Source organism: Nelumbo nucifera, chromosome 8 (assembly GCF_055504915.1).
Source record: "Nelumbo nucifera cultivar China Antique chromosome 8, China Antique-T2T, whole genome shotgun sequence".
Lineage (NCBI taxonomy): Eukaryota > Viridiplantae > Streptophyta > Magnoliopsida > Proteales > Nelumbonaceae > Nelumbo > Nelumbo nucifera.
In genome coordinates, this window is record NC_142656.1 from 44,771,172 (window position 1) to 44,794,348 (window position 23,177).

At 37.3% G+C, this 23,177-nt stretch overlaps 1 protein-coding gene across 4 annotated transcripts; it reads left to right on the forward strand.

The window, feature by feature from the left end:
- Positions 1-1,080: 1,080 nt before the first annotated feature.
- ZML2 (ZIM-LIKE 2) lies at positions 1,081-23,050 on the forward strand. 4 transcript variants are annotated; one of them, XM_010278393.3, is made up of 8 exons: positions 1,081-1,625; positions 1,714-2,108; positions 2,734-2,820; positions 2,946-3,058; positions 6,301-6,432; positions 16,252-16,357; positions 22,417-22,488; positions 22,637-23,050. In XM_010278393.3, the coding sequence occupies exons 2-8, from the start codon at positions 1,782-1,784 to the stop codon at positions 22,700-22,702; spliced, it is 903 nt and encodes a 300-aa protein (XP_010276695.1). In that variant the 5' UTR covers positions 1,081-1,625; positions 1,714-1,781; the 3' UTR covers positions 22,703-23,050. The 4 variants fall into 4 exon arrangements, with proteins under 4 accessions (XP_010276695.1, XP_010276694.1, XP_088749671.1 ...); XM_010278392.3 differs by having other exon boundaries at positions 1,082-1,625; positions 2,925-3,058; XM_088893545.1 differs by lacking the exon at positions 6,301-6,432 and having other exon boundaries at positions 1,082-1,625; positions 2,925-3,058.
- Positions 23,051-23,177: the final 127 nt, after the last annotated feature.

The window sequence follows — 23,177 nt, forward strand, 5'->3', positions numbered from 1 at the left end:
CCAAAATCTGCTGTGGGCCCGCAACGCTTCCTTGTTGCGGTGTAACCAGTTCCTTGTATCGACTTGACTCTTTTATGATGTTGATCACCATCAACCGATTTTCCTTCAATTTCAATTCATCAAAGTGTGATCACTTGGTCGGACCCACAAGAACAATATCATGTTATCCTGTATCACATATACACCCAGGAGAATCCCATGTCCCTTTTATCACACGTGGAGCCCACGTGCTTTTAATTATCAATTCTTGCACAAGTTTTGGGCTTGGGCCTTGATTATCATCAACTGATTTTCCTTGAATTTCAATTCAACAAAGTATATCGCTTGTGGGATTGAAATCTGCGCGCATCACACCGACCTCACAGTCACATTCCAGTATTGATAACATTTTTTCATAAATAATAAATGCGAGTATGGAAAATGTCTCCAATGTGTGGTTAAGATAGACTGTGAGGTTAGTATGAGACGCTCTGTATGAGGCGTGGATCGGATTTCGCTTAATTTCATTCAATTTTTGGAAAGTCACCTAATCGGATAAATTCATTTATTTGGGTAAATATTGTTTATTTGATAATAATTTGAGATATTATTTAAAAACAAATAATCAAAATTTACCAGTATTTGTTTTTTATGTAAATAAATTGTATAATAATTATTTTATTTATAAAAAAATTATTATTAAAATGAGTAAAATTGTCTCAATACATCTTGTCAATTATTTATTCAAATAAAAAATTATTTATCCGTCGCAGATATCACTTATACATATTTTCCATGAGAAAAAATGTAGGAAAAACAATGAAAGCCACAAAATTTCAATCTTTCGGAATCCATAAAATACACGGACAGAGATATCTTACACCACATGTGCACCCAGGAAAATCTTGCCTTTCCTCACGTGAAACCACGTGCTTTTAATTGTCAATTCGTGGACTGAGTTTGGGCTTTGGCCCTTGGGCCTTGGCCCGTTGGCCGCCGATGGGCGATGCCGATGGCGATGGCCATCAGGTCATCTCTCTTTTAATGAAGGGCAGTTTGTAATTAAAAAAAACTTCATGGGTTATCATCCACCATTTTCTTATTTTCTCTTCGCAGTTCGCAATTCGCATGCTGATCTTCTTACGATAAAAAACACTATCCTTTTTTACTCTCTCTCCCTGTAAACTCAAGCGCTCTTCAAAACCCTAGGCACAGGTCCGATCATTCGGTTGCCGGAGACATTTTGCTCCGTCGGAGTCTAGGCGGAGATCTCCAAAGGACCTCTGCATGTTCAATCTGCTGGGCAAATTTATCGGTTCTGTGGAGCATCTACGGAGATCATCATCAAGATCACAGTAAAAAATTCGATCTTCTGTTGCCCACAATATTTCTCCGTCGGAATCCTTTCACCCTGACTTAGAAGAATCTAATATTTCAGTTCTTCAGGAAATTCGTCACCGTACTGGAATATTACTATTTTTAATTAGGGCTTTGGTTTTGATCTCGGAGCTCTGCGAAGTGCAAACGGATTTTCGACCAACAAGTTTGGGTTTTTAACTCTCCAGTTATGGATCAGGAGGAACTCGGATTCCTTCGTCGAGATTGCGAACTTGGTGTTTGATTCCCGAAATTTTTCACCTCGAATGGTAATTTTGAAGACGTTTTCTACGCTTATTTTGTTTTAATTTTCGTTTGTTTGGTTTTGGTTTAATTGAAGTTTCAACGTCAAAGCAGCACAAGGCCATATATTGCATCAATACGGTCTCTGAAGTAGCTATTACTCTTCGAGTTATCTGAATCGTATGCAAGCTGTCATGCATATTCCTGGGCAGATCGACAGCGTCCACGGTAGTGCTCCCCAGATTCACGTTGCAGAAGGTCAACATATGCAAATGCATTACATGCAAGAGCACGAACAAGCTCTGCATCATAACAGCAATGGGAGTGGGATGGAAGATGATCAAGATGATGGTGCAGGGAGCGAGGGCATGGAGGCGGACGTTCCATCTGACCATGGCGCTCTCTCTGATCCTCATGGCTCAATGCCACCTCGGAGTCATGGAGGGAACCAGCTGACTCTCTCTTTCCAGGGAGAAGTCTATGTCTTCGACTCCGTATCTGCGGAAAAGGTGAGTTGTCCCAAGCCCTTTATTTTCTTTTTCTTCCATGTATTCGTTTCTTAAGTGAAAAACCGAACTGATGGTGGAAAGCACTACTATATCATCAAAGAATTTATGGATGTAACGGTTTAAAATTCTGATTCTGTTATTAGATCCTAACTAACGCCATAGCTAAAATGGATCACTTATATCTTTTATTTTAGTTGTTTTTACATGTTCGAGGCAAATGCTTCAAGTGCATTGCATGATTTTCTTCTTCTTCTTCTTTTTTTTTTCTTTTGTTGATTGGTCACTGTGATCACGTTTTGATGCATGGGAGTAAAATCCCATTCATGCTTATGATATCCATTTTGCAGTTTTTGGCTTTCATATGGAAGAAACCATGGTATTATGCCATTTAGGATTATTATTAATATCATGGTACTGTAATGTACTGGTTACCATATAGAATTCATGTCTCATTTGTTTTGTTTTATTTCTTGTAAATATTAATGCCCTTATAAATTGGACTTCGGGAACCTGTATTGTATTTTAGATGGTTTGATCCTGTGTGGGTTGTTCTTTTTCTTTTATATTAAATGCATTAAAGAAATTCAAAATCACGTGTTGATAATACATTATCCAAAAAATGCAGGTACAGGCTGTGCTTTTATTACTGGGAGGTCGTGAAGTTCCTGCTAGTGTGCCTCCACTTCCAATAACAACCCATCATAATAATAGGGTATCATTTTACATCTCTTTTTCTGCTATCTTGATTTGAATAAGCAGTGGTTTTCTGTGTTTTATTCATCTCTTCCACCCTTGTTTACTGAAACATTCAACCAGGGGTTGTCTGATGTTCCACAGCGGTTGAATGTTCCCCAGAGATTAGCTTCATTGATTAGATTCCGTGAGAAGCGAAAGGAGCGTAATTTTGATAAGAAAATACGTTATACCGTTCGAAAGGAGGTTGCCCTCAGGTATATGATGCATGATAATTATTTCTTTGATTTCCTCCTTGATTCCCTCTTCTTTGTATGTCATTTGGCTTTGTTGTCATAGAAAAAGGAAGTATGCCAAAGGCTCAAAGTTGTCATAGTTGCTTTGTACTTGCAATGTATTTTCTCCTCAATTGAGTAGAAACAATGTAATATTCTGGTATGAGGTTGGTGGATTGCACAAATGACAAAACCACCTGAATTTATGTGTAGTTACTCTTTCACTGCAGATTACACATTGAATGACATAGTTTTCAAGACACCAAGGTGAGGCTAGGTGACAAGGGAACTCCCTTGATGCCTAGTCACCAAGAGGATGGAATTTTTTAAATGAAAAAACATGAATCCTTGGATAGTTCCCTAGGTTCTGTACAAACAGAAACCATTATTCATTAATAATTATCTATAATTTTTATAAAAAATTATAAATGTCATATTCAAATATAGAAAATCAACATATTCATGAGAAGTAAAAGAAGGAAAAGAAAATTTAAATAATATACAGGCTAAGCCCCTGTTTTTGTCCTAGGAAAAGAAGAAGAATGTATTTATTGGACAGAATTTAAGTTCTTCTTAGGTTGTTGGTTCAGGTTTTTAAGTCTTTGAGGGTTCAAGTTTCAAGACAGCATATACCAACATGTGTGTTGATTGAGCTCTAACAAATGAGAAAATAATAAAAGGAAATTAGCATATAAACCCACTAATTGAATATTTTAGTTTATTAATGTCTAGTTTATTATTATATTCTCAAAAAAATAAGAATATAAAAAGTATTTCATAATGCCATGTACGAATTAGCTTGGCGATCCTCCATGAGTGCCTTGTTGCCTAGGTGTTGTCTTGACAACTATGTTGGATGAGTTAGATTACTAAGCATGACAACTTCCAAAGATTGAACAAATTGAATTTCTAAACAATTTGGGCTAAACTCAAGAGTTTTCTTTCAAGAATGGAAATTCTTGTAATTGTAATTTCTGTTATATATCCAAATAAAATACATGGGGTTCTTGTCCACTTTTCATTTATTCTATTCAAATATGTATTACATACCATTTTTGTTTAGATGTAAAATCATATGAAGATTTTGCCCAAATTTACAAAGTAAGCAGACTAGGATATCCGTTGATTTTTTTTTTTTTGATCAGCAAAAGGATTTCATTATAATAATTAAAGATTTAAACTTAATGCATCTGTTGGCAAAATCCAAAACGAGATCGGCTTCTATCAGGGCAAATCTGTGCCCACACCATTCTAACAGCCTTCTGTAACCTTACATTGGGAATATCTCCCTATGAAATAAAGCACACAAGTACAGAGATATTCTCAATGCAAGGCAGTAAAAGATGCCCGAATGGGCTTTGCCCTGACTGAAGCCGAACTCATCCAAAACCCCTCAATACCCAATTACAAGTATGCCCAGAAAATACTTTGCCTATTTACTCCCTGTTTAGCCAATGTATCTGCTACCCCGTTTACAGTCCTTCTCACCCAGCTGAAGCTTGTATTCAAGTTTTTTGCAATCATATCAATCTCTCTATGTCTGCATTTCCATGGTGCTTCTTTGAGGTGCTTTGCCCAATGAATTACTAACTGTGGATCACCTTCAACATCCACATTTCTGAGGCCATGCTGTTGTGCTAATCTCAACCCTTGTAGCAGTGCCAAAGTTTCTGCCATGATTGAATCTCCCAAACTTGCTGGACCAGAATACAACACAACCACTAGGCCTTGGTGGTTTCTAATCACTCCCCCAATACCAGCTCTTCCCCGGTTACCCAAGGAGTTACTATTGAAGTTCAGTTTCAGCCTACTTTCAGTCGGTGGTCTCCAATCCTGTCTTACCTCTTTAGGGTGGGTTCCAGTTTGTGCGACTTCAGGCCAGGCTCTGATAATATCAATGGTTGAAAAGATTCTGAAAGTCTCCAAAGTTTTTATCCAGTGTGCAGCTCAGAGCATGATAGCTTCCAACAGTTCCTCCTTTGCTCTTTTCATTAAAAATTCTATTGTTTCTTTCTTCCCAAATTGTCCACAGAACATCAGCTCTCACAGTCCTCCATATGATCTTTTCTCTTTTTTCCTTGAGCCTAGGAAATTGGGGTTGAATAAGCTTACTACTTGTGGAGAGGCCCATCTACAACCAAATAGAGAACAAAAATATTCCCAAATACAGGACACAAAAGGACAGGAGATTAATAAGTGGGAAATGGATTCTCCACAAGCCTTACAGAGCATGCACATGTGAGGATATCCGTTGAAATTCCAAACTATAATTTCATTCCATATTTGAAAATTCAAAAAGTTCATTTGTTTTGGAAAGTTTTCACAATTATATATTCTGAGAGGTTGGTCAGTAGCGGCCAACTCTTCAGCTGCACAAAATGTGGTTCAGCCCCTTTGGACACCTGCAGCACAACAAAGAGTAAAATTGAATTTCGATGGAAGCTCTTTGGGAAACCCGGGGCTCTCTGGTTGGGGGAGTTTTCAGGGATTGGGGAGGGCAGAATGCAAGCACTTTATTCTGGCCGAATAGGTGTGGGAGACTCCTTAAGGGCTGAAGTTATGTCTCTACTTCAAGGTATGAGATTGGCCAAGCATTGTGGATATCAAAACCTTGAGGTAGAGGGAGATTCTAAGCTTCTAATAGGATGGCTGCAGGCAAAAAACTTGGGTGCATGGACACTTAGACAACAGATGAGAGAAATACATTGCCTAGCAAGAGAAGTGGGAGTGATCTTCAAATGGGTAAGGAGATCAGCCAATTCTGTGGCTGGTAACTTGGCAAAGCAGGGGACTCACAGGGAAAACTTGTTTTGGGCTGTATTGTAAAATTTGAGTTTTATATGGGGCCAACACTAATGCTATGAGTGGTTGACACTATAGTATCTAACTGTTTTATTAATGAAAGTTACCATTTCTGATAAAAAAAAGCTTTTACAATTACATAGAACCCCTTAAACGTTTCCCCATAATTTCAAGAACAAATGGGCCAAAATTTAATTTAACTCCTGAAATAGTTGTAATAATTTCATTTTGTATTAAACCTGAAAGAGTAGACATTTTGTTAAATCTTCTGAAGTAAATAGTTTGAAGCTGTAGGATGCATTCTAAAATTTCTGCCAATGTTTAAGCATTGGAAGCAGGTATGCCAGATGCACTGTTTAGTGCAGAAATACAGTTTTCTGGCCTTCATTTGTCAGTAACTGTTCTTGTATTTCATGTTATAGAATGCAACGAAACAAGGGCCAGTTCACATCTTCAAAATCTACTAATTATGATTATGTGCCACCAATAACAAGTTCAGATCCTAATCAACACTTGAGTACAGAGAGTAATGGAGCCCAGCAAAAAGAGACTGCGTAAGTATACATGCTTCTATTTCTGAAGAGGACAACTTGCTATGATTTTATTTTGTGCAATAAGTAAGAAAAAAATATGCTTCTGTTTTTTTGTGGATGCAAATGAAGTTGGAACTTCACTGGTTTTACTCTATCTTATTTCTGTTTCTCACTTAATTGTATTTCATCATTGAATATTAATTGGAATTTATCCTCTATTGGCCCTCTTGGTACAAGATTACACTACTCTTGGATTTGTGTTAAATACACTTTGTGATCTGTACTTAGTACTTACATTTATGATCATATTGTTGGGCCATGTCCAGTGTTGAGTAGACCATGTAAAGAAGTGACTTAGAACAAGCACAGAACCCCCATTTTCAACATTTCCCCTGCCCCCAGGGATCCAATGGACTCTACGTGCATTCTTTTTTTTGTTTCATTTTTGGTCAATAACAATGAAGAACTATGTACACTTATCTTAGTCCCACTCTTTCTTTATATCCCTTTATCTCATCCCTTCTCCCTCCTCTCTTCTCCACCCAAACATATTATTCAAAATGACATAACAACACACTTGATCTCTCTTTCTCTCTCTCTCTCTCTCTCTCTCTCTATATATATATATATATATATATAACGATCTCTATTTTATAACTATATTTACAATAGAATAATTCCTAATTATGGTTTTTAAGACATTGGGGAGCATTGAAGAACATGCTGCACTTCTGAAATCTGTTCATGAAATTCTGTAATTGGTCAGACAACCTTCCAGCAGTTTGTTTCCCAAGCTCTTAACTCCTGCTTGATGTTTAGTTTCTTAAACACCATAAAGATACACTAACGTTACATGTTTGTCTCCTGATTTGGGGAATTTCCACTGCATTGAGCCCAAACCTTTGTGCTGGGCCCCTTCAAAATATAAGAAATGCTCAACTCAAGCTTGTGCAAGTTGCATTCCTATTTCCAGTTGCTACTTGGAAGTGGGAACATCAAGAAATTCCACTGCCATGCCCAAAATTAATAAGAAATTCCCTCACAACTAGAGAACAATGGGAGAATGAACAAAGAACCATGTTTCATAAACATGAAAATAGGAATCAGACTTGAATGCATGTCTGGGTTTGTGACTTGGCAAGACAAGAACACATGAAATTGCAGACATATCTATAGAAGAGTACCATTAAAATACTGATAAAAAAGGAGTACCATTAAAATAGCCATATATATACACACATATCTGCTTTATTTTCCTATAAAAAAGTTTTAAAAGTTTATATTTGTTACTTAGGCCCGGTTTGGAAAGAGTACAAATACAAATATGTACAGTGCAAATGCATACAAAATAAAAGGTTTTGTACTCTACAAATTTGTATATGAGACTAATGTAGTTTCTTGATTCTTCAAAAGCTATTCTCTTACCTACAAGACTCTCTTAAGTGTTTCATTGATTCTTGATCTACCATTTTCTACCTACTCATTTGATGCAACCAAAACAGCTAATGTGCACAGTGAATGCCATTTTTTACTATAAAATGTTATTTAGACCCGGTTTGGAAAGAGTACAAATACAAATATGTATAGTGCAAAAACACATTTTATAGTGTATCTTTACATATTTGTATTTGTACATATTTGTACTCTTTCCAAACTGGGCCTAAATAGCATTTTATAGTAAAAAACGGCATTCACTGTGCACATTAGCTGTTTTGGTTATATCAAATGAGTAAGTAGAAAATGGTAGATCAAGAATAAATGAAACACTTAAGAGAGTCTTGTAGGTAAGAGAATAGCTTTTGAAGCATCAAGAAACTACATTAGTCTCATATAAATGAGAACATATTCCAACTTAAAATAAATCCAATGGTCACCATATTCTATGTTAGACTGTCTGAATTTAGGGTAGGCTGTAGGCCGCCAAAGAAGTTCTGATTAAATGACTTCTAAACTTCCAATACAGAAAGGGCTCGAGAGAGTTCAAAGAAGGAACAAAGAAGTTAAAAGACTCAAAACTGGAATTTTCTATCTATTTTTTGTATTTTTACTCGGTAGGACTCTTTTGGTCATTTCCCATGTTTGTGTGGGTCTGGTCTAATATTTTGATTTGTCTAGCCATACTTAGGGCCTGTTTGTTTCCTCTTAACTCTTATCTCTTAAGAGGAATCTTTTAACTTTAAGAGAAAAATGGTTGTTTGTTTCCTCTTATCTCTTATCTCTTAAAGTGCAATCACACAACTTTTTGTTTTCCAATGATACCCCAAAAAAGATAAACAAAAACTCTCATATATGGGTCAAAATGGATATATGATAATTTTCAGAATTCAGAATTCAGAACAACATTCTCTGCCTGTTTTGTGAAGTCCATGGTTGATAAATTATGTAGTGTGGGGCTTTCTGAGTTCCCAGCTACTCAGATTTGGAATTCTATGAGCCCCTCAAAATCTAATTTTCTGGTTTGGACGATGGCCCTTGACAAATGTCTTTCCAGGTCTAATCTGTTGAGAAGGGACATCTCTGGATTAAAATTGTGTTCTTTGTGGGACCGCTGCAGAAACTACAGAGCATATATGTCTTCATTGTCCATTCTCCTTTCAGATTTGGATGCATTTTCTGAATGCTTTGGGTGCTAAGTGGGTCATGCCGAGATCAGTTAAGGAACACCTTTGTAGCTGGAAATTGAAGGGTCTAAGTAAGAGAGGGAAGCTAATGTGGAAGGCAATCCCAACTGCTGTTCTGTGGTCCATTTTGGCTGAAAGGAATAGTGAATATTCTGTAATAGGTTAGGGGTCTTGATGATGTAATTCAGAGAGCTGTGGGTAAGCTGATTTCTTGGATTTCCATTTCTGAGGAATTCAGAGATCTTAGCTTGCCCGTTTTGTTTCAGTCTTGATCCTGGTGGAGATTGTAATCCTGGCTGCTTTTCAGACTGCCTTCTTGGGTCTGAATTGCAGTTTGCTTTTGTTTCTCTGTGCTGAATAAATTTACATTACCTTTTCCAAAAAAAAAAAGCAACATTCTCTGCATTCAGAGTTCAGAGGAACGAAAAGTTCACCAATGCCGATATACCTCTTAATGTAATTATTGCACTTTCACATGTCAGACTTTATAGCAAACGAATAGGCCCTTAATTGTTTTTAAAATTTAAGTTGTTAACCTAGACTAGTCAAGGATATTGATTTTTTTTTTATTAGTAGTATGATAGTGGCAATTCTGTATTTTCTACTTTTCTCAATTCTAGTATTATTAGTATGATCAGCCACCCTTAAAGTGTCTATAAACATGTTTTTTGAGTAAAACATGTGAATGATAATTAACTCTCTCTCTCTCTCTCCCCCCTCTCCTTTCCTTTTTTTGCATATTGTGCTTAAGGTGATTGATTCTCATAAACCATCAACTAATCACATTTTTTTCAACTCAGGTCATCATTCAACATCCTTGACATACTGAAATGGATCTAGATATGCCTTTAAGTTATGATCAAAATTTAAATTTTCTTATTTTAGCCATTATTTTTCTTTTATTGCCAAACTACCTCTAAATGCTCCAGTATTAGGTTGACCTCCATTACCTTTCATCCTACCACCCTTAAAAGTCCATTTAAAGCCTTATTTATTTATTTTTTGTATTTTTGGCAGTTTCTGACAAAAGGAAATTTTCAGCCTTATCTGGAAAATATGCCTCGAGTTAATTGTCCCATACTATCCCTCATCCTAAACATCACAGAGTTTCACACACAACTCAAAAAAAAAAAAAAATCAATCCCCATCTGGTTTTTGAATTTTATATTTTTCATAATCCCAAATAGAATTAATGATCTGGTCCTACCGTGTCCAGGCCCAGAAATTTGTCGGTCAGGCCTGGGCCTAATACTTATATGCCTCGCTTAGCCTGGAATTTTATGCATATTTGTATGTTATAATTCATATGTGTGGAAAGTTTAGGTGCAGGCTGGCCCAGACTTGGGCCCAGGTTAAGTCCCTTATCCTTGGTGTAAGCCCTAGCTGCCCTGGCTATTATGCTTGATGTAGAATTCTTAGCAAATTGATCCAACACCTTTCTGACCCCTATCAATCTTTACCTTTGTATGATTATCCCTAAATCCTTCTTGGTCAATTGTTACCCTCTTACAATCACCTTTATAAATTAAATCATACAAATCCTATCTTATTTGGTATTGAAATAGTTAATTCTACATTATTTGGTATTGGTGCTAATGCTTTGTTGCAATTTCTATGTTCTATCTAATTGCATGCTATGGTTTTAATAGTAATAATTATATAGGTACAGAATTAACAGCATTATATTTTATACACCATATAAAGGGACCATGGTTGGTAGAAGAATTTAGATCTTATAATGTTGCCTACATGAATAGTTTTATCAAGATTTGTAGGAAGGAGACACTAGATTTGAAGTGTGATAGAATCCTGCTGTTATTCTTGGATTGATTAATAGATTTTGAAGGATATTTGATTGGAACAACATGCTTGGTGATTGGAGAGTTAGAATTGTGCATACCAAATTTGGTAGGGAATGCTAAATCTTGGAAGATATGCATGGAAGATTGTCTTAGATGCACGAGAGAGGGAAATTCTATTACATGGGAGCAGATGAAAAGCAAATTATAGGAAAATATCCATCGACTAATTTCTTACCTGATCTATGAGATAATTAATATCTGTGTGGTAGATTATATGAAAATATTTAAAGGGTTTGCCATTTGTTGTGATATACGGTTGAAGATGACATACAAAGATTGATTAATTTTTAGAATGGCCTAAATAGACATTAGGAGGGAATTGGAGACATTTAGAATTTATCATCTAAATATTCTTTTTCATTGGCCCTTGAGGTGGGAACAGATTTGAAGCAATTTAAAAAGACACCAGATGGTGACTTATCAACCATCTCATTTGCAGCTCTCCTGATCCATACGAACAAGGTATTGAGTTCCCTTGATAGGCTTACTATCTCCCTTAGGGGATGTCTAAAAATCCAAGGAGCATTACCCCTTGAATTGGTCCATGATATCGATATTTTTGAGTCCTCTTCTATCTCCAAGGTCTTAAGATCTACTTGTTTGGCAAGTTTTAACCCCTGTAGCAGAGTTAATAGTTCAGCATTTAAAGAATTGCCTTCCCTAAAGGTCCTGAGTACATAGCCAATACTTTGCTTGAGGAATCTCTGATCACACCAACGATTCTTGCCAGACCTGAGTTTCCTATAGAGCTCCCATCAAAATTCAGCTTGACATTGTTGAGAGACCTGGGGGCTTCCACTCCATCACCTTCCTTTCTTTTTTCTCAGAAGAGTGTCGCAATTCATTCCAAGCTCTTACTATCTCAGTAACCGAGAAACTTTGAAAGAGCTCAATTATTTTCACCCAGTGTGCAATTCTTATCTTTATGGCCCCATTAGTTCTTCTTTTGACCTATACTTCTCGCTGAAAATTCTTGCATTCCCTTTCCTCCCATACTCTTGACCAGAATAAGGATAATATTCAAGATACATGGTGAAGCAAGCTGAAGAAGTTAAGATGCAAGATACATGTATGCAAATTGTAGCATTAAGAGGTTCTTGAGGAAGCACATCATGAGTTCACTCTGGAATTTGAGCTTGAGCCAATTTAGAAGCTGTAAATTAAGTTTTTGTGCCTAAAGCAAAAACTAGGTTGATAAAAAATCTATAATTTGCAAACAACATAATTTTATTATGTGAGGGCAGGGGTATGGAATACCCAACTTCTATTAAGGTTTTGTAAAAGGATGGGGGGAGGATTGGGAAGGGGGTATTAGATCTTGATAATTGTTCTTTGCTGGTGAATAAATAGAGAACTCTTACTTTATTTGGAATTTATAATGGGGTCTAACCAGTTATAATGGAAACTCATTCATTCATCCTAATAAAAGATATTTTTAAAAGAAAGTTATGAAACCATATTTTTTTTTTTTGTAGGGATTAAGAATTTAACACCTTGATATAGACTTGTTTGGGCTTGTGTCGAGGGGATTGGTACAAAGGCGGCGTCTCGTAGAATCAGGAATGCATAATGTTTAACATCACATTAGCTATTTGAAATAATGCAATTGGGAAAAAAATAAAGAAAGATTAAATCTATCAAAAAACAGAGATTAAGAGTTTACATGTTTGAATATTTGTTTTATATGTTATGCTTGGTTTTATTTTAAATTTTCTTCTTTTGATAATTGGTTTTATTTAAATTTTTTTTTTGATAATTGGTTTTATTTTAAGCTTTCATTTTAAATATGTTTTACATGTTATGTTTATGTATTTTAATATGAGACAATATGCTTTCTTAAAACATTTATTTTAAATTTTAAGTTTATATTTTTAATTAATCATCATCATCATCATCCATGCCTTGTCACAATTCACTACTATATGGGGTTGGCTACATGAATCATGTTTCGCCAATCTGTTATATTTAAAGCCATATCCATTGTTAAATTTTTAGTGCTTAAATCATTTCTTACTACCTATGTCCTTATTGGTCTACCCCGAGCTCTTCTAGCCCCTTCAATGTGTAACAAATCACTTATTCTAACTGGTTCAGTTGGTGTTCTATGCACATGCCCAAACCATCTTCATCTACTCTCTTTCATTTTATCACCAATTGGAGCTACTCAGGTTCCTATGGATAACTTCATTCTCAATCCTAGCCTTTCTAGTTTTTCCACTTATCCATCTTTGCATTCACATTTCTGTGACATTCATTTTCTGGACATGTTTCTTGATTGCCCAACACTCTGTTCCATACAACATAGCCGGCCTTACAACTATTTTATAGAATTTTCATCTTATTACATGAATATATGAGTACACTATCTTTGTACATACAAATATGAAGTTAAGTCGGGTTCGGGTTGGGTCGGTCAAGGATTCAACCCTAACCCTAACCCAACCTGAAGTTAAGTTGGGTTCATACTATTCAACCCTTACTCTAACCTGAGATTCAACCTGACCCTACTAACCCAGCTGGTTTGGGTTGGGACCATTTTGTTTGGGCTAACCCAGCCCAGCTTGCAGCCTTACAATTTACTTTACAATTGATTCTAAAAAACTGATTTCTTGCCACCTCTTGCTTAGCTAATATGCACCATCCATGCAATTAGCTGAATTTGGTATCCACTGGATTTTCACTTGCATATATCTGGTCAACCATCTAAACTTAATGATTTTGTTTCCAGAGTCCCACAAAACTCTCACTATTCAGCAACCACTTTATCATTACTTTCAAATCTCCATCATTGAGTAATTTATTTACACATAAAAAAATTACTTAAATTCATGTCACTGCACAAGCTCAACTTTAAATGAATCTCCCACCGTAATTGGGCTCGAGAACATTGAAATTACATGACTTCATGTCTAAATACCCCTCCCACTCTTGAGGGCCCCTCTCCGATTGTAACCATCTTCTTTGAATCATAATTTTTTTTTATGTTGAAGTTCCAACCACTTTCCTCCACTTTGTAATAATGTTTTGAACTTGTTCATTCCACCACCAGGTTTCTTTAGTGCCTTGCCATTTCTTTTGTCTATTTCTAAAACCTCTTTTGCTATTTTATACAGCTAATATTTCAATCCACATGTAGTTAAACTCTATATCTAAATTCCATTTTCTTTCTATTATCTTGTCTTTAATTCTAGGATACCTATTTTATCACTTAATTCTTCGTTTTTTGTTATTCTATATCTAAATCATCATTTTTTATGTTATTCTTTGTTTAGATTTTCTCACTTAATTCTTGGACAGCTATTTTATTTTCTCTATTTCTTTCATCTTTTAATGTGCACATCTACCACCATTTATCTTTGTTGTGTGGTCAAGCTGTCCTTGGAACAACTTTGTAGTCCTCACACATCATTCATTCTGTTCTCCTAGCAAGGAAATAATTTATTTACCAATAAAAAAGTGAGAAAAAAATCTATTTGACTTGAATTTAGTTCCTTTAAATGTTATTGATCTTCCTTCTTATTGAAGTATGTATTTGCTATTTCCATATCATAAGATGTTGCAAATTGTAAATTGTATATCCTGTTTCATTCGTACCCTAAACCTAAATCCTCCGTGCATACTATTGTGTCTTGTATATCCTTTCATCACATGGTTGTTTGGATGTCTTGCATTAAAAATCTTCTGCTCATTTGGAATTTCTTGAATGAGTCCATCTATGTTTTCTATAATTGTCTTTTTAACATTTTTTTAACAAATTAGGTGCATTAACACTACTTATGTTAGCTTCCTCACCTTAAACAAGTCTAATTAAAATCATTCTGTCTTAACTTTTCAACATTTATTTCATTTTTTAGATCTTTATCTTTTGTTATTGACTCCATATTTGTTATTTACTTCTTCGGTGTACCATTGTGCATGGTCATCGATTTCTTCGGTTTCCACCCTTTCAGTTAGTTTCTTGTAAACATGTATATTAATCCTTCTCTTTATTGTATCTAGTAATTCCATAGTCTTTCTTGTTAATACCACACTCTAGGTAGTTAGTCAGATTCTTGTCTCGTGAACTAATTACTTTTCCAACCATTGTCGTAGTGATTTAAAGGGCACATTTCAAGGCATGTGCCTTGCCTAGGCCTAGGTACAGCCTTGGCACAGCCTTTTTCAAAAGGCGTGTGCTTGCTACCTAATTGGTGGCTTATTAGGCAATAGACCTCCAAAATACCTACTTGTGCAGAAATAGATGTATTTCATGGACGTGTGCTTGCTGCCTAATTGGTGGCTTAATAGGCAATAGACATCCAAAATACCTACTTGTGCAGAAATAGATGATCAAAATAAAATACATTGAATACACTTTTTTTTTTGATCAATACATTGACTACACTCTTCACTTCGAAGTCTCCATTAGAATTGCAAATTTCCAGACTTGCTTCATTCTATTCTACAGAAATAGTAACATTTCATTTTAGGCATGCTTCATTCTGTTGTGCAGATATAGATTTTTGTAGTAAAAATTAGAAAGTATTGCTAATTGCTGAAGCCGTTGTACAACTAATAAGCACAAATAAGCCGTACCTGCACAAAGTTTTGTGCCATTTAATGTTGGGCAGTTAAGAAACATGTCCAGAAAATGGTCGTGGCAGAAATGTGAATGCTAAGATGGATGAGTGGAAAAACTAGAAAGGATAGGATTAGAAATGAAGTTATTTGTAGGAACCTGAGTTGCTCCAATAAGCAATAAAATGAGAGAGAGAGAGTAGACTAAGATGGTTTGGGTACGTGCATAGAAGACTACCAACTGCGCCAGTTAGAAGAAGTGATTTGTTACACATTTAAGGGGCTAGAAGAGCTTGGGGTAGATGAAAAAAGACAGGTAGAAGCAGTGAGAAAATGATTTAAGCACTAATAACTTAACAGTGGGTATGGCTTTAAATAGAACGGATCAGTAAAATAGGACAATATAGCTGACCCCATATAGTTGGGATAGGCATGGATGGTGATGATGATTAGAGGCTAGTAATGTTTCTGCCTAGAGGGGAGCATGATGTCCATTTCCATAGTGTACTGCCATTGAATATTTGGAAGACAATGTAGAAGGATCTGTCTTGGTGTTACATAGATAGCCAAGAATGGCACACTTAATCACTTAGAGAACTTTGGGATAGTCTTTTCCATTTGGAACATGGATTGTGAAGGATGGCCCACATAATACTTCTTGTCTTTGAGCAATGTCCATATTTATGCTGCACTATTCATTTGTAGCATGATGAAGATGCTTTCATTTAGACTGTATACTTCATTGTATGCCATGCTTTGATTTTTTTTCCCACTGACATTCTCATTGAAAAATTTTTCAGCTGCCGTCATTGTGGCATTAGTGAGAAGTCTACTCCAATGATGCGTCGTGGACCTGAAGGTCCAAGGACCCTTTGCAATGCATGCGGTCTCATGTGGGCAAACAAGGTAGATACTGGAAGCTTGTTTCTATTGTATATGGTCCATCTACACCTATATTAACTGCTTGTTCTGTTTATGAAAAGTATTACAATGTGGTTAATACTCATCCTGAACTTATATATGCTATGAATTTCAGTCTGGCAATGGTGCCAATAATGCACAAAGTTCTTGTGTCATTTGAAAAAATACATGGTTTACATGAACATGACACCCTCTTTTGTCCCTGCAGACATGACTGACATGAGCTCTGAAGAGGACATATTCTTTAGGACAAAGTACCTCCCTATATGGCTTTGTTTAAATTTTAGGTTCTTTTAACTCTCGAAACCCTTGTAAACTGTTTAGAGGCTATATAAGATGAAATAATAGCATTTTAGTTTCACATAGCATTTGAACTTGCATTTTCTTTACTGTTCACCTGAATGGATTTATTTTACATTGGAGCACATCCATTTTAGATGGTGAACTCAGTATATATAGGACAACTACAATGATCTCTTTTAATTTTTTGTGGCATCCCAACAGACTAAATATCTGAATATGTAGTTGGGCCAGCTACTGATCGGGTTTTATTGCCTCAGAGCCCCTCTCTCTGTAACATAGTGGTAGTTGGTCCAATGGCTTGATGGTATAATAGATGGATAAAGTAGAAGTAAAAAGGGCATTACATAATGTTGGTCTCAACTATCTGGAGTGGATACGGTCCTAACCTTTGGCACTTTTTATGCAAAGTGGCCACTTTCAGATTGCCTCAACCGTAGATACTCAAGATCGAGATCGGAGGACATTGAAGATGATGATAAGGGGTGGGAAACTTATATACATTCAGATGAAGAAGATTCTGTTGCAGAGGACGAATCAGCTGACAAACATGAAGGGGAGGATCATTAACCGTGTGAGAAACAGGAGAGCGGCCTAAATACAGACATTCTATTTGGGGAGGATGAGTTGGGATCGAAGGAAGCTTCCTCTTTGAGCCCAGTAACACTCATTAGAGGTGTCAATGTGGCGGAGAACAAGGGGGCTGTTGGGGTAGTTCTTCGAAGCTCAGACTTTGAGAAACCGGAACCAAGTATTGCTTCTAGGCAGGGGGTTCGTAATGAAATAGTGTAGGTTCATTTGGTGCCGAGTAGAGAGAGCCTAGTTATGGTGGAACAACAGGCCAGAGTAAGAAGTCAGCAGGCTAATTTTTTAATAGAAGCTTCCCAAGTTAAAACCCATCAGGTTGAATAATGCTGATCCCTAACCCTGAGCAGGAAAAACTTCCTGCGCTTTCTCCCCGTTTGGAACCAGGTAAAATTGTGAATTCAGTTTTGTCTACTTATTGTTGTTCAGTGTTTGTGGCTCATGTTCCAGGTTCTAAGGAAACCACATTGCTGCAAGCTGCTGATAGGGTACAGGCGGTTAGAGAAGCTGGGGGTGAGAGCCAAAAAGAGGAAGAGGGTTATGATTGAAGGTTTGCTTGAAGACCTCAAAAGAAATGAACCGGAGGAGGATGTTAATGAGGAGGTTAGGGAGAATAGGACCGACTCTAATACCGGTGTTGCAAGATTTTGGGGGTAACTTGGAGGGAGTAGGGGTGAGAGAAGAAGTTCTTGAGACTAGCGACTAAGTGGCTGAATTTGTGGAAAAATTGGGGTGCAAGTTTCAAAATCTGAATGATCTCAAAATTTACCTAAAGAAGAATAAGGAGGAAAGAACGAATACCCAAAGAAAAAGAATGAGGAAAGAAAGGTCAAGAAGAGGAAATCGAGTGAAGTAGAAAGGCTGAGAAGGGATGTAGAGGGGGATAAGGAATTCAGTGAGAGAAGGGGGAGGGTCAGAGGGAACAAATAGAAGGATTTGAAAGAAGGGATAAGTATGGTCGGAAAAGTGAAGATAATTAAATGGAATGTTAGAGGTTTGGGAAGGACTAGGAAAGGATCCATGATCAAGGAAGTATTTAGAAGAGAGAACCCAAATATTGTGTTAATCCAAGAGTCTAAGGCTGTTGAAGTTGATATAAGATGGATCAGAAGTATTTGGAGAGCAAGGGGACTAAATTAGGGAGTTTTACCTTCATGGGGGGCTTCTAGTGGAGTAGTGACAATTTGGAATTGAGACCCTAATTGGAGTGGAGGAATGGGTAAATTTATAATCTCAATCAAATTCAGGCAGGTGATAGATGGCTTCGAATGGGTGATGACTAATGTTTACGGTCCCAATGGATATAGGGGTCTGTGGGATGGACCTTGGTGTCTGGGAGGTGATTTCATTGTCATTAGATTCACAGATGAGACAAACAACCCTAGTCAGAGGATTAATCGGAGTATGAGGAATTTCAATCAGTTTATTGATACGTCAAAGCTTAAGGAACCGACTCTTTCTCATAGTAATTTCACTTGGTCCAATTGTACCAAATTAGATAGATTCTTATTCACAATGGATTTGGAGGAATATGTCTAGAGCTCGTCCAAGAGTAACGTCGGATCACTGGCCGATTTCCTTATTTAAGGCTGATGTGAGAGGTAGAGGTCTTGCTCCTTTCAGATTTGATAATATGTGGTCAAGTTCTAATGGTTTTATTGAGAGGGTCAAGGAGTGGTGGGAGGGAAGTAACCCAAGGGTGAATTGGGAAGGCATGAAATTCCACTAGAAGTTGAAGGAATTAAAAACCAAGACTGAAGAGTGGAATATCGAACATTTTGGAAGACTGGAAGAAAAGAAGCAAGAATTGATCAATAAAATTGATGACTTGGGTGCAAAAGAAGGTTTGGGCTCTTTCGGGGAAGGAGATAAGGTTGAGAGATGGGCATTGAGGAAGCAACTAGAGGATATCTTGCTCAAGGAAGAGATTAGCCGGAGATAGAATGCTAGGAACAAATGGTTACAAGAGGGGGATAGGAACACTAAATTCTTTCATGCACTGGAAAATGGGAGAAGGAAAAGCTTTATATCAAAATTGGAGGTGAATGGTAAATCACTCAACATTTTGATATTGCCAGAGCTTTTGAGGGCCATTTCAAATCAATTTTTAGAAAGCCATTAGAAGGGAGAATCTGGCTTGATGGCTTGGAATGGCCTACTATTTCTAAGGAGCATAAAAATTGGTTGGAAAGATGTTTTGATATGGAGGAGATAAAAGCTGCAATATTCTTTATGGATAGATCTAAAGCTCCTGGTCTTGATGGTTTTACAATGGCTTTTTACTAGGATTGTTGGGAAATTTTGAAAGCTGATATTCAAAAGGTGTTTCTTGAATTTTTTGAGAGGGGAGTGATCAATCCGAGGCTTAATTCTACATTCATTGCGTTGATACCTAAAAAGAATGATGCTGTGCACTCGAAAGAGGTTAGACCAATCAACTTGATTAATAATTTGTACAAGATCATTGCTAAGGTGCTTTCTTTGAGAGTGAGAGAGGTCCTTCCAATTATAATTTCTCAAGAACAAGGGGCTTTTGTTCAAAATAGGCAAATTATTGATCAACTTTTAATTGCAAATGAGAGTGTAGAGGAGATGAAAGGAGTTGGAAGGAAAGAGTGAGTTTGTAAATTGGATCTGGAAAAGGCCTATGATTTGGTGGACTAGGGATTCCTATTGGAGCTTATGAAGAATTGTGGGTTCGGGGATAGATGGTGTAAATGGATCTTAGGGTGTGTTAGGACTTGCCATTATTCAATTTTGGTCAATGGAGCAGTAGTGGACCACTTTCTTGTGCTAAGAGGGCTTAGACAAGGAGACCCACTATCTCCCTTTCTCTTCACTATGATAGTAGATGTTCTGGGTAGGTTGATTGCTAGAGCGGATGGCAGATCTTTTATTAGGGGTTGGAGGATAGGAAGAAATGAGATACCACTTGCCTTCAATTTGCTGATGTCACAATACTTTTTTGCGAAGAGGGTGACATTAGATGGGTAAGAAATATAAAATGGGTTGTGAAAACCTTTGAGCAAATGTCCAATTTAAAGATTAATCTTGATAAGAGCTGCATTGTGGGCTTAAATATGGAAGAGGGAGATTCTAGAGAGCAGAAATTCTGGGTTGTTTGGTCTCACAATTGCCAATTTATTACTTGGGTTTACCCTTTGGGGGGGGGGGGGGAGCTTGAGAGGGAGTAATTTTTGGAGGCCTGTGATTGAAAGATTTACGAAAAGATTGGCTTCTTGGAAGAAGACTGTTTGTCTCTGGGGGGTAGAATTACTTTAATTAGATCCACATTAGCTAATTTGTTGGTGTACTTTCTATTTGTGTTTTGGATTCCAGTAGGGGTAAGTAAAAGGGTTGATAAGCTAACGAGGGATTTTTTGTGGGAACTAGGGGAGGAGAAAAAGGAACATAGAGTTAGTTAAATGGGAAGTGGTATGCAGAAGTAAGAAACATTGTGGCTTAGGTCTTGGGAATGTTTAGGAAAGAAACACTGCCTTGTTAGGGAAATGGCTGTGGAGGTTGCCTTTGGAAAGAGATAAATTGTGGGCAAAGGTTGTTAGAATCCATGGGCTTGTGGCAAACGAGTGGGATTCTGGAATCTTGGCCAGAGCTACAAGAGCCTCTCTGTGGAAATCCATTCATGCCATCCTTCCGTCTTGCCATTCATCAGGTATAACCCTTGCTCTAGAAACCTAGTTAAATTCTGGGAACGTGTTTGGTTGGGTAGCTCTCCTTTAAAGGAACAATTTCCTTCCCTTTTTGCCCTTTCTAACTGGAGGGGGGGAGCCCATTTCATATTTTTTGGTTCCCTCTGACTCTACTGTTGGAGTTGGCTGGGATTTGGGTTTTAGAAGAGGCCTCCGGGAGGATGAAATTTGTAGTGTCTCAAGCTTGCTTCAAAATCTTGAAAAAGTTGTGTTTGGATCTTTCAAAAAGTGACTGCAGAATTTGGACCCCTTCTCCCTTTGATTCCTTTACCTGTGCTTCCTTCTTCTTGAATTTGATACAACTGAGGGATAGTTTGGGGGAGCCTTTTCCTGTTAAAGTGGTATGGATTACACCTATTCCACCTAGGATTGGTGGTTTTTGCTGGGAAGCATATCTGGAAAGAATCAACACAAGTAACTTGCTTCAAAGAAACAGACTTGGATGGTGTCTTTCACCATCCTGGTACCCTCTCTGTAAGGCTAGCGGTGAGTCCTGCTATCATTTATTAATCTCCTGTCCTTTTTAATGGTTTCTCTTTGTTTGGGTGTGTAAATGGAATCCCCCACCTAATGTTTGAAGTCTATTCTCCTCTAACTTTTTTAGATAGTCGAATAAGAGAGGTAGAATTCTATGGCGATGCACAAGGGCGGCAGTTTGTTGGACACTCTGGGAAGAAAGGAATCAAAGAATATTCATGGAAAAAGAAAGGAGTAGGGAGGCGATTATAGAAGCCATGTCCATCAGAGTGTTCATTGAGTAAAGACCTTGAAGCTGTTTGAAGACATTCCAGCAGGTGAGTTGATGAGGAAGTAGAAGGGAATTGTGGGTTCTGCTCCTCTTAAAGTGACTTATAGACTTCAATTGTCCCCACTTTTAAGAGGCTTCTTTAAGTTGAATTTTGATGGTAGCAGTGAAGGCAACCTAGGACCATCTGGTATTGGGAGGTGTGTTCAGAACTGAGGAAGGAAAAGTTATTGCTCTTTTCTCCAGTCCAATAGGGTAGGTGATTCTCTAAGAGCTGAAATACTTCCTGTTATGAAAGGAATACAGAAAGCAAAGTTGGTATTAGATGGCTGCAAAAGGAAGAGGATGAGGGATGGTGGGAATATATTCATCAGAGGTGGATTAGAATGCTGCTCCAGGGGATGGAGGTCACTTTACATTGGGTGAAAAGAGATGCTAGTTCTTTTGCTGATTCTTTGGCAGAGCTAGGGGTGGGAAGAAATCGATTTTTTTGGGCTTGTTTGTAACTTGTTCTTTTTTAGGGAGAGATAAGAGAGTTTATCTCTCCATCCCATCTTTCTTAATGGTTTCAATGAATACATTCTGTTATAGATCAAATATATATATATATATTCAACACAAGCCTTGGCCTCTGAACCATATGTCCTTGCAGCTACATATTCGTATAACACAAACTTCTAATTTCTCCCTGAATTGTCCTGCAGGGAACACTGAGAGACCTCTCAAAAACTGGACCCTTGCCACCTGCACATAATCCTTCATCAAACCAGAATGAGGTAAGCTGCCGGTGCATTTGGCTTATGGTCATTTGAATTATCATTGCCAGAGCTTTTACCCTAGGAATAGGTGGTTTTTCAAGTACTTGTTCTCCTTTCCCACTTTAAGCTTATTAATTTAGTTCTAAAATCCATTTTTTTTTTGTAGAATGGTGATGCGGAGGCTGATCAGTTGCTTATTCAAAATGCTCCACATGATAACGATTCCTCATGACAATCTTCATGCCTCACTATCCTGGGAGGAATATAAAGCAGGAAATGATATATCGAGTGATGTCGGTGAGTGCTCATCTTGTCCCCTTCTATGAGATCAAGGCCTTCCTCGTACGGAACATGTGATGTGACATTGACAGGATCCTAGAAATACAAATAATTCTATATTATTCATAGCTTACGGTTTTATCTTGCTTGTGACATTGGCAGCCGGTTGATAAGGCGTCATCCTGTATTTGTTATTAACTTGTAATTCAGTCGGACAGAGTAAGGAAGGACGTTTTATTTAGAGTGAAAGTTAACTGGCTTGATCCGTTATGAAGATTGAGAAATTGGTTGTTGTTTTGGAGATCTGTGGGTGAGGCTTTGTTTCTTGTGAGTTGTTAGATTTGAAGGATTCAGTAGAGATCTGGGTGTTTGAAGTGGGCTTGCATCCAGTTTCAGATAGGATAGGTGCTTGGGACCTACTCGGTTCT

Excerpts from the sequence above, each read along its gene's own strand:
- ZML2 (XM_010278392.3), top strand. The coding sequence starts at position 1,782 with ATGCAAGCTGTCATGCATATTCCTGGGCAGATCGACAGCGTCCACGGT. Across the intron at positions 2,821-2,924 it reads CAACCCATCATAATAATAGG|GGGTTGTCTGATGTTCCACA; the intron begins GTATCATTTTAC and ends ACATTCAACCAG. Across the intron at positions 22,489-22,636 it reads CTTCATCAAACCAGAATGAG|AATGGTGATGCGGAGGCTGA; the intron begins GTAAGCTGCCGG and ends TTTTTTTTGTAG.